The sequence below is a fragment of the Sus scrofa genome, chromosome 3 (genome assembly GCF_000003025.6).
Source record: "Sus scrofa isolate TJ Tabasco breed Duroc chromosome 3, Sscrofa11.1, whole genome shotgun sequence".
In the NCBI taxonomy this organism is placed as follows: Eukaryota; Metazoa; Chordata; class Mammalia; order Artiodactyla; family Suidae; genus Sus; species Sus scrofa.
In genome coordinates, this window is record NC_010445.4 from 18,087,262 (window position 1) to 18,097,838 (window position 10,577).

Sequence of the window (10,577 nt, forward strand, 5' to 3'; positions counted from 1 at the left end):
TGCCAAATCCAAGCCGCATCTGCGACCTACACCACAGCTCACGGCTGTGCCGGACACTTAACGCACTGAGCAAGGCCAGGGATTGAAACTGCATCCTCATGGATGCTAGTGCGATTTGTTTCTGCTGAGCCCCGATGGGAACGCCTACTCGTGAATATTCATTAAGCAGCTAGCTTTGCCAGGTCAAGGTTAATCTCCTTTGGAGGGACAGAGAAGGAACAAGAATAGCCCGTGCTTTGATGGAGTTTACACTTTAGTGAGGGTAGAAAATACCAGGTACACAAGTGAATGGTGACAGCCAGGGACAGTGTTTGCAAAGAAAAGAAAGCAAGTGCGGACAGGGTCTGGAAGGAGCTTGGGTGGCAGGACAGCCTCTCCCTGAGGTCACTGAGGAATACGAGGAGCCACAGGCAGTAAACTACTGGAAAACATATCCAGAAGCATCCTCATTTTTCCCCCAGGCTCCCCTCATCCAAGGCCCTGGTCCAGGGGTGTCTGCAAGGAAACCAAGTCCAGGAGAGGGGCAGTCCTGCCTCTAGGATCAAGGCTCTCAGAGCCAGGCCGCACAGGACAGAGGACACTGCAGTGGGGATCTTGGCGACACCTCCTCTCTCGGCCACGGTCCCCAAGGGCTCCCTTTGGCCAGGGGCAGAGGTCTGGATCCCTGCCTTATGGGACACCTCCTCCACCCCCTCACTCAAGTGTCCCACTCACGCCAGACCCCAGAGCTGAGCCAGCAGCTGTGACAACGCCCAGTCCTCAGACCACTCTCTTGGGGCCCCCGAGCATCCTTCCTGATTTGAGGTCCAGGACCTTGGAGATCACAGGGGTGGGACGGGTCCTTAGGATTCGGCGAACATGCCATCACCAACGAGACCGCCCCCCGCCGCCGCCCCCCCCCAGCAGGTTGGACGATACATTAGGAAGCCTGGGACCTCCTGGGAGGGACAGGGAAGCCGCGTGGCACCGTGAGACTTCCAGGGCAGGTGGGCAGCCGGGGGCTGGAGGTTCCAAAGTCACTTCTTCTTGGCACGATCTGCTGCGTCCAGGGCTGCCATGTTGCGGGCGGCCGTGATCAGGTGGATGACACTGATGAGGGACTTGAGCAAAGCCACAGGGGCGGTGACCCAGAGGCCCATCCGGAAAAGGCCCACAGAGCCCACTGCGGGAAGGGAGCAGGGGCGACAGAGAAAACAGGACGCAGGTGAGGGATGGGCCCCAGGGTTCTTGGCCTTCCTCTCCCTGCGCAGGCCCAACCCCCCTCCCATCGGCCTTGCCCAGCCCCTCGCTTCCTACCTAAAGGGCCCTCGGAGAAATTGAACAGGTAGAGGAGGCAGTAGAAGAGCTCATTTCCCGCACACAGGGTAAACAGAGCAGGCTGCGAACGGCAAAAAGGTGGCATAAGCAATACGGCGGGGCAATGCCCCCAAACGACGAGGGACCCTACAGGTGACATAGGGGCACAAGGAGGTGCAGGAAACAGGGCAGATCAGGGAACCCACCCAAGTCCCCTCGCCATCTGGTTTGGCCAGGAGCTGTGGGTGGCACTCACTGACGAGGTCAGGCATAAACAGGATGATGTGTCTGTCTGTCTTTTTTTTTTCTTTGTCTTTTTAGGGTCGCACCAGCTATATATGAAGTTCACGGGCTAGGGGTTGAATTAGAGCTACAGCTGCCGGCCTACACCACAGCCACAGCGGATCTGAGCCCCATCCACGACCTACGCCACAGCTTGCACCAACACCAGATCCTTAACCCACTGAGCGAGGCCAGGGATCAAACCCGCATCATCAAGGATGGATACTAGTCAGGGGCTTCACCTTCTAATTAAGCCACAACAGGGACTTCCAGGAAGTTGTTTCTGCCTGGCATCGCTGCAGACCCCTCGAAGGCCTGGGCCCTATCTGGAGGTGCTGACCCAGGATAAAAATTACACTCCTTGTGCTTGCTTTGGCAGCACATATACTTAAAAAAAAAAAAAAAAAGTACACTCCTTATCAAGGCTTAAGGCCTTGTGTTTTTTTTTTGGCTGCACCAGGCCAGGGATCAATGAATCCACCACACCCACAGCAAGTCCCCCTAAGGCCTTTCGCAAGCTGGTTCCGCAGACCTCTCTGGCTTCCTCCTCCCTCCCTTTTCCCTCCAGCCACTCAGCTCTACCTTCCTGGACACACCCGGGGCCACAGGTCCACTTGCTACCCGGAGCCATTCACACAGGCCCTTCTCATCAATCCTACCCTGGACCCAGCGCGGAGCCCAGGACTGGCCTAAGCTAAGCGGGGTAAACAGCGAAGGCTCACCCTGGAGGTGTAGTAGATGCGAAGCACTGGATTTCCCGACAGGTCAATCATCTTGTGACTTTCACTGCCTCGGACCACAGAACTTGGGGGAGAAAGAAAGTAGGGGGAAATCCATGAGCGTTCATTACATTGAAAGCCAACCCCCAGGAGGCAGGTGTCAGGATGCCTCGTTGAACAGAGGAGGGACTGGGCACAGCTGAAGACCACTGTCCTGCCCAACGCCACCTAGCTAGGGGAAGAATCAGGACTCAAAAGCCCCGTGCCCCTTCCCAAGGGATTTATTTATTTTTCTTTTTATGGCTGCCCCTGGGGCATGTGGATGTTCCCAGGCTAGGGGTCGAGTGTGGTCAACGCCACAGCCATTAGCAACACTGGATCCAAGTCACAGGGACCTACGCCACAGCTTGTGGCAACGCAGGATCCTTAACCCACTGAGTGAGACCAGGGATCGAACCCACATCCTCACACAGAATGTGTCAGGTCCTTAACCTTCTGAGCCACAACAGGAACTCCAGCCCAAGGGATGTTTGCTCTGTGGAATCCTTGAATAACCAGCCAGAAAAGTTGCAGGAATTACTGAATCCAGCTGTAAAACAGGACTGAAGCTGATTCAGAGATTTGCCCAAGGTCGTTCGGCAAAGCAGAGCTAAAAAGGAGATCTCCCGAGAAGCCTGAAGACACTGCCCCCACCGCCATATGACCTCAGCCCTCCCCACCCGGTCATCACGCCCAGAATGACAGACCTGTGAAGGTGCAGCCAGTGGCTGGCCACATCCAAGCTCATGCTGAGCTGGAAGAGAAGGGTGGCTCGAGGGTACAGCAGGGCCAGGTTGACCAGCAGACACATGGTGGAGCAGCGGTCTGTCAACATGTCCAGCATGGCCCCAAACCGGGTCCCTGAAAAATGGTGGCTATTAGGTGGCAAAGAGCTGTGGAGGAGGCGGTGGATGGATGACAGGGGCCGTATCTGGTGGATCATTCAGATGCAGAGTCTAAGGGTGACGGTGCATCCACTGCCTGGGGAGGCGAGGAGACTGTTCTGCCTGGACCAAAGGGCCAGGGTCACCGTGCCACAAAACAGAACACATGGGAATGCAGAGAGAACAAAGCAGAAGTGGGGAGGCTAGCTCTAGAGCTCATCAACCCCAGAATCCAGGGTCCAGGTCTCCAGACAAGAAGACTTGAAATCTTAGGGAAGTCTTGGAAGTGAACAGATTCAAAAAGTAGACAACCCTCCAGAAACTATCCCTCTTCCCTCTCCATCTGCCTTCCAAACCCACCTTCTGGAATCATTCTGGCTGGTGCCTGCCACACAGGAGATACCAATAAACATAAACATCTGTTGAATGGATGTTTTAATCCTTCGGAGAGGCCGGCAGCACTGCCACTTGCCACGCCCAGTCTTGCCATCCCACACCCCTCCTCTCAAAGAGTGCTTCTCAACTGCGAGCTTAAATCCCTTCCGCTACAAAAGCGGGCCACTCTGCTCTGCTTTCTACAGAGATGGGAATGACAGAGCTCCTGAGTACCTGAGGAAGCAGGAAAAGGGGGCAGAGGGTTGTTGGGCCTCGAGGCTGGCTGGGAGGAGGTATCTGTCACCTTGATTAAGGACTCGAGCAGCGTGTCCATCAAAAGCGTCCAGAAGTCCGCTGAGCAGGTAGAAGGAGGAGGCCGTGAAGGGGCAGCAGGGCATGAAGTAGAAAGAAATGATGGCGAAGACAATCCGGGCATAACCTTGGGACGGGACGAGGGAGAGACAGGGCAGATCAGGAAGCCTGCCCAAGACCCCTGGCCCTCCCGTTCGGCCCGGAGCCGCGGACAGCACTCACCAATAAGGTTAGGCACAAACAGGAAGATATTTTCGCTTGGCATCGCGGAGGCCCCCTGGCCGCTCTGGGCCTTATCCGGAGGTGCCAACTCTGTCCCAGCCCCGGCGCGACGCTCACCCTCCAGCCTGGCGCATCGGCCGCGCCCACTGCGCGCAGGTCTCTGCTGCCCCAGCCGGGTCCCAGATGTTAAAGCTCAATGTCGACCGTAGCATGGGCTAACCCAGCTGTGAGCCGGGAGCGAACACCCTGCCCTTCCTCAGGGCAGACGCTCGCCTCTTCCTGCCTCCAGCTGCGGCCTCTGCTGCTCCAGCTGTGCTGGGCTTCCGGAACCTACTCTACTGCGTTCTACCTTGCAAAATTGGAGAAAGGAAGAAGAGGCTTTTGAAATGGCTGCGGCCCCTTTAAGACCTGCTGGCTTCCTTGTCTTCCCTCCGCCCCTTACCATCGGCTTGTACCAAAGCACAGAGGGAGGAGAGGGGAAAAAGAAACATAGTCGTCGAGCAAAAAAGGGAATTGAAAAGGAGAGGCCAAAAGAGAAGGAGGCCTAGATAAATGTCTCTACGTTCCTTTCTGTGCAGGGTATGACTTCCTGGAGACAAAGATAAGGGGAGAAGATTCCGCTCTCTCGCGTTTTTGCACCCCCAAGAGGTCAGGTTATTTGGTACAGTCCACATTTTCCTTCCCCGCCCCCCTCTCTCCACCCTCATTAGCTCTTGCAGGATCCAGGCAACGAGATGACAGCCAGAGGGCCCGAAGGGCGACCTGGGGGGGGGCTGCTTTTCGCGTGCCCCTAGTGGTGGGAGGATTAGGTCGCAGGCTCCACTCTGTGTCATCTTCCCAGGTCTCTCTAGATTCTAGCGCTAGAGTCACTGACCCCTAAGAGGGACCTAGCAGGGAGCGGAGGAGTTGCGAATGCGACAAGCTAGGAAAATGCCCTTACCCCTGTGGTTCTAGAATCCCTAGTCTCCTGGCAACGGCGCTGCGGAACCTTTGCATATGCCAAAGTTTTCGTAGTAAGGGGTAGCGGAGCCGCCCTGGGTTCCCCTTTTTCCAAACTTCTCCCCCAACTCCCCGCTCCCACGGCCCCTAAAAGGGCTTTTTAGACCTCCCTGTCCCCTCTTCTGCCCAGGAGCCCAAGATTTCGACCCATCTGCCAGGTCGGGGGTGGCAAGTGGGCTGCCTTGTCTTAAGAAGGGCCTTGGATGGGAAGAAGGAAAGCGAGGCTCTCGCCGGGCCGAGTGGAGGCAGGGGAGAGGGGGCGGGCGTGTGGGTGTCCCACTCCCTCCCCCAGGAAGATTTAAGGCAGCGATTTTTTTTTTTTTTTTTTTTTTTTTTTTGGTCTTTTTGCCTTCTCCAGGGCCGCTCCCGCGGCATATGGAGGTTCCCCGGCTAGGGGTCGAAGTGGAGCTACAGCTGCCGGCCTACACCACACCCACAGCAACGCCAGATCCGAGCTGCGTCTGCAACCTACACCACAGCTCACGGCAACTCCCAATCCTTAACCCACTGAGCGAGGCCAGGGATCGAACCTGCAACCTCATGGTTCCTAGTCAGATTCCTTAAACACTGAGCCACGACGGGAACTCCAACCCCCCCCCCCCCCCCCCCCCCCCCCGCTTCAGAGAGAAACTGACACAGTCCTCTAAGGCCTTGGGCGAGAGTGGTGGGTTGGGTTTGGCAGAAGGAGGCTGGTTTCGCAGCCTAACATGGGCTCCAACTGTCCCCAGGGGGATGACATCCACTCCTACCAGGAATGAGGAGAAAAAGGGCAGCCGGCTGTCCCAAGCAGCGACCTCTACAGCCTCATTGAGTGGAGGTCTGGTGAGTGTCCGAGAGGACTTGAGGTGGGGGTGAAATGAAGTAGAGAGCTCTCAGCTGAGGGCACTGAGATCTCCCAGCCTTGAGACCCTAACCTCCACCCTGAGCCCAGAGTCCCCAGCACTAGGTCCTGAGGTCACCCAAGGCTGCCCTCCACTTCCACGGTCTTCTAGATCAAATCTCTCTCTCTCTCTCTCTTTTTTTTTTTTCCTTTTTAGGGCTGAGCCTGCCACATATGGAAGTTCCCAGACTAGGGGTCAAATTGGAGCTGCAGCTGCCGGCCTACATCCAAGCCACATCTGTGACCTATGCTGCAGCTTATATAGCAAGGCCCAGATCCTTAACCCACTGAGTGGAGCCAGGGATCGAACCTGCATGCTCATGGATACTAGTTGGGTGTTTTTTTTTTGTTTTTTGTTTTTTTTTTGGTCTTTTTAGGGCCGCATCCATGACATATAGAAGTTCCTAGGCTAGGGGTCAAGACAGAGCTACGCCAGATCCGAGCTGTGTCTGCGACCTACACCACACCTCACAGCAATGCTGGGTCTTTAACCCACTGAGCGGGGCCAAGTATCAAACCTGCGTCCTCACAGATTCTAGTCAGGTTCATTACCGCTGAGCCGCAGTGGGAACTCCGAGGTCACATCTCAAAGCCCAGCTCTCCCATACAAGGCTTCTTAGACCCAGAGCCCCCCAACCCCTGCGTGGAAGCATCCAGGACCAGGACTCCCATGTGGGAACTCCCAGGCTGAACCCCTCTGACTTTCCTTTCCCAGAAGCTTTCCCGTTCTGAAGAATTCCTGACACGGATCAGCACAGAACTCACAGACGAGGCCTTGTTCATAGCTGCCTACAACACAAACCCTGTGTCCACCAAGGAAAAACAGATGGAAGACCGAGGGACTCAGATATCCAAACATGGTGACCCCTACCCCAGGACCACTGTGTCTAGAGACCGTCCCCTCCCCCTATTTTTTTTTTTTTTTTTTTTTTTTTTTGCTTTTTAGGGCCACACCTGCGGCATATGGAGGCTCCCAGGCTAGGTGTCAAATCCGAGTTACAGCTGCTGGCCTACACCACAGCAACACCAGCTCCAAGCCTCAACTGCGAGCTACACCTCAGCTGACGGCAATGCTGGATCCTTAACCCACTGAGCGAGGCCAGGGATTGAACCCTCAACCCCATGGTTCCTAGTCAGATTTGTTTCTGCTGCGCCACAACGGGAACTTCCTTCACCTACACCTAGATCCAGTCCCTGAGGTTTTCCCAACCACAGCTGACCCCTCCAGGAATCCAAACCCATCGCCCCCATCTCACAGCCAGCCCTGGGACTACACCGTGCCCCCTGCTCAGTCACTCAGTACCCACCCCTCCCTGCCGGCCAGGCACTGCCTTTGCCCCTTCGTCCCCAGCCACAGCTCTTCCTGGCCATGGGGATAGTAATTTCTCTGACTGGGGCCTCTGCTTCCAGCATTCTTCACCAAGACCCCAGGCACTGATACCCGGTGAGTGCGGCTTCAGGGGAGATGCCTTTTTGTCCTGGGAGAAAGACGAGCCCCCCCGCAGGGGCGAGAGCAAGGGTTTGACACCATCCCAGCAGGGTATGGGGATTTTTTGAAACCACACGGTCCTATTCTGTTCGGCTCTGACCCTTGAATTCAGAGTCCTCAGCCTTCTCCTCTCCCTCCCGCCACCTCTAGGTCTGATAGAAACGGTACCTGCACCAAGGCACACTGCCTGCCATCCCCTTGCGAGGAGGTGTGTACTGGGTCCGTGGGTGACAAAGCCACTCAGAATGAACCAGGCGTTTCAGAGTTCACACGATAGGCCAGTTCCTGTTTTAGGCGCTTGGGACAGAAATGAAGGGTACAATCTCAGTCCTTGAAGAGGGCACGGTTTAGTGTGGTGCCAGTCAAGGCAATGGCCAGTTACAGTCCAAATGGGTAAGTGCCCATGACAAAAACGGAGACAGAGAGAGGGGCGCTGGTCCTGGCCTCAGCTGGGACAGGAAGGAAAGGAATCATGGAGCTTCCTGGAGGAGGGGACACTTGAAGAAATTTCCTGGGGCAAGAGCGGGTGGTAGGGGCATACCTCATGGTAAGGCTTGTGTGAGCAGAGGCGCAGAGGTGAGTCTCAGTGGCGTGAGCGTGGGCGCGCGAGTGTGTTCTTTAGGGCGGGGAGATGGCAGGACCGGAAGCAGTTTAACTGCTGGGCTACGCAGGCCAGGTAGCCCGGAGTTAATTAAGAGAGCTCACATGTGCCTTATTAAGATCCATAGATGTTTTCCTGCAGGTGAGGCTGGAATTTATTATTATTATTATTTGTTTTTTAGGGCCGCACTCATGGCATATGGAAGCTCCCAGGCTAGGGGTCAAATCGAAGTGTGGCCTCCAGCCTTTGCCACAACCACAGCAACACGGGATCTAAGCTGCATCTGCGACCTACACCACAGCTCATGGCAACACCGGATCCTTAACCCACTGAGCAAGGCCAGGAATCAAACCAGCATCCTCATGGATACTAGTTGGGATTGTTTCTGCTGCGCCGCAGTGGGAACTCTGAGGCTGGAATTTTAGAGCCATCCGTCTGGTGGTCAGTGGGGAGAATGAACTGGAAAGAGGAGAGACTAGAAGCAGAGAAGCCAGTTAGGAATTAGAGACGGTGTTAGAGATGCTTAGGTCCTGAGCATTCACAGTAATCGTAGAGGTGAGAGCAGGGGTAGATAGGCGAAAGACCAGGAAGATTGAGTTTGATAATTGATTAGAAGTGGTGCTGGGGAGTTCCCGTTGTGGCTCAGTGGTTAATGAATCCCACGAGGAACCATGAGGTTGTGGGTTTGATCCCTGGCCTCAGTAGGTTAAGGATCTGGTGTTGCCATGAGCTGTGGTGTAGATCACAGATGCGGCTCGGATCTGGCGTTGCTGTGGGTGTGGTGTAGGCCGGCAGCTGTAGCTCTGATTCGACTCCTAGCCTGGGAACCTCCATATGCCGCAGGTGCGGCCCTAGAAAAGTCAAAAAAAAAAAAAGAAAAAAGAAAAAGAAAATGGTAGCGGGGGGGGGGGGGAGAGAAGGAATCATGACTCCTGAGTTTCTGTCTTGGGTAACCTAAATCTGACAATGTCATGCTTCTGAGAACGCTCCCATAGTTGTCTATTTCAAAGTCAAGGCCAAAATCCTTCAGTGGCTTACAAGGCCCTACATGATCTCGCGCCTCTCCAACCCCATTGTCTCTCTGACCTCATTGCCTATGACTGCTCCCCTTTTCCCTGCTTCCAGTCACGCCAGCCTTCTCATTTTTCCTGGAGCATGGCAGGCATGGTGTTTTGAGGGGCCCCTGGGAACACCAGGTGGAAATCCTCTGTAGACAGCTGGAAATACGGCTTCAGAACTCACTGGCGAGGTCTAGGCTGCTGATAGAGATCTGATCTAGAAGGGAGTTGGCAATTGAAGGGTGTGCAGTTGCCCCAGGGGCAAGGGAGTGTGCGCAGAGTGAGAAAGAGGAGGCGGGGGAGGATGGAGCCCAGGAGAACCTCTCCAAATAAGGGCTTGGCAGGTGAAGAGAGAAGGGTTCACAAAGAAGCCAGAGAAGAAACTGACAGCATGTGTTTATTGTCTGTCTGTTATGAACAGGGAATGATGGGTATATTTGCAGGATAGATGGATGGATGGATGGATGGATGGATGGATGGATGAAAAGAATGGTGGGCGGATGGATGGATTGAGAATGGCGGATGGATAAATAGATGGGTGGGGATGGGTTGGATGGATAGGTGAAGGATGGAGGGATAAAAAGACATGAGCCTTGGACCTAAAGAGTTAAAAGACTCCTCTTCTTTTCAGGGAGCTCTGCCTAGCAGCTTGACATCTGGAGGATAATCCCAACTCCCTTTGGTGCTGCTTTTGGTCTCTCGTGCCCTCCCCCGTTGTCCCTCTAGAACTTGTGGCAAAGCTCCTCTTTCCCAGCTCATTCAATCGTTCCATTTTGGAGAAACTCCTGGTCATGAGCGCTACCCCTGAAGCCTCCAAAGTGTTCTGGAACCATCGCACACCTCCCCACCTTCAGCTGGCAAGGACACCACCAGAAGTCAAAAGTTTTAATAAAGAAACAGAGACCCTTCTCTCCTCCCAGCCAGGACAGTGCTCTCGTGTGGCTTCTCTGGGGTGAGGTGGGAGGAGTGCCCCCCGCCTTTTGGCCGGAGGTGTGGGCATATTATTGGAATGGCATATTCCATATTGTTGAAATGGCTTTCACATAGGCAATTATGCACGTATCAGCCATCAGCCTGTTGGCAGAGATGAGTTCGTGGGTCCAGAACCAGCCTCCCAGCCAGGCTTCAGCACCTTAAGGTCTAGGCCTGTGGCATCTGAGAGGGTCCAGCCTGACTTCTGAGGAGCCACCTCTGCCACCAATGTCAGTGTTGAGGTCTCCATGCTTTGGGGCCTCATGGCTATAGGAACATTTCGTGCCCATTACTAGGCAGAAGGCTGTGCCATAGGCTTTGTGGAGTTTGATTTTTTATTTATTTTTTTGCCTTTTAGGGCCACACCTGTGGCATATGGTCGTTCCCAGGCTAGGGCTCGAATCGGAGCTGCAGCTGCCAGCCTACACCAGAGCCGCAACAACTCAGGA

General features: G+C 54.8%; 2 protein-coding genes across 5 annotated transcripts; one reads left to right on the plus strand and one right to left on the minus strand.

Moving 5' to 3' along the window:
* On the minus strand, nt 236-7,754 carry CDIPT (CDP-diacylglycerol--inositol 3-phosphatidyltransferase). 3 transcript variants are annotated; one of them, XM_021085630.1, is made up of 7 exons: nt 7,666-7,754; nt 4,130-4,474; nt 3,900-4,034; nt 3,044-3,197; nt 2,301-2,382; nt 1,297-1,378; nt 236-1,162 (listed from the first exon to the last, which is right to left on the minus strand). In XM_021085630.1, the coding sequence occupies exons 2-7, from the start codon at nt 4,170-4,172 to the stop codon at nt 1,017-1,019; spliced, it is 642 nt and encodes a 213-aa protein (XP_020941289.1). In that variant the 5' UTR covers nt 4,173-4,474; nt 7,666-7,754; the 3' UTR covers nt 236-1,016. The 3 variants fall into 3 exon arrangements, with proteins under 3 accessions (XP_020941289.1, XP_005655145.1, NP_001161114.1); XM_005655088.3 differs by lacking the exon at nt 7,666-7,754 and having other exon boundaries at nt 3,830-4,034; nt 4,130-4,509; NM_001167642.1 differs by lacking the exon at nt 7,666-7,754 and having other exon boundaries at nt 1,017-1,162; nt 4,130-4,172.
* Nucleotides 4,706-10,504, plus strand: LOC100622642 (putative protein T-ENOL). Of its 2 annotated transcripts, XM_021086430.1 has the most exons (6): nt 4,706-4,777; nt 5,857-5,950; nt 6,724-6,868; nt 7,419-7,452; nt 7,648-7,705; nt 9,788-10,504. In XM_021086430.1, exons 2-6 carry the CDS (start codon nt 5,861-5,863, stop codon nt 9,821-9,823), a joined length of 363 nt encoding a protein of 120 aa, XP_020942089.1. In that variant the 5' UTR covers nt 4,706-4,777; nt 5,857-5,860; the 3' UTR covers nt 9,824-10,504. The 2 variants fall into 2 exon arrangements, with proteins under 2 accessions (XP_020942089.1, XP_020942088.1); XM_021086429.1 differs by lacking the exon at nt 9,788-10,504 and having other exon boundaries at nt 7,648-7,792.

Coding starts and splice junctions, on each gene's coding strand:
- CDIPT (XM_005655088.3), bottom strand. CDS start 4,031: ATGCCCGGATTGTCTTCGCCATCATTTCTTTCTACTTCATGCCCTGCT. Junction 3,198..3,829: donor CCCTTTTCCTGCTTCCTCAG/GTACTCAGGAGC, acceptor ACCATTTTTCAG/GGACCCGGTTTGGGGCCATG. Junction 1,163..1,296: donor TTTCTCCGAGGGCCCTTTAG/GTAGGAAGCGAG, acceptor CCCTTCCCGCAG/TGGGCTCTGTGGGCCTTTTC.
- LOC100622642 (XM_021086429.1), top strand. CDS start 5,861: ATGACATCCACTCCTACCAGGAATGAGGAGAAAAAGGGCAGCCGGCTG. Junction 5,951..6,723: donor CCTCATTGAGTGGAGGTCTG/GTGAGTGTCCGA, acceptor TTCCTTTCCCAG/AAGCTTTCCCGTTCTGAAGA. Junction 7,453..7,647: donor ACCCCAGGCACTGATACCCG/GTGAGTGCGGCT, acceptor CGCCACCTCTAG/GTCTGATAGAAACGGTACCT.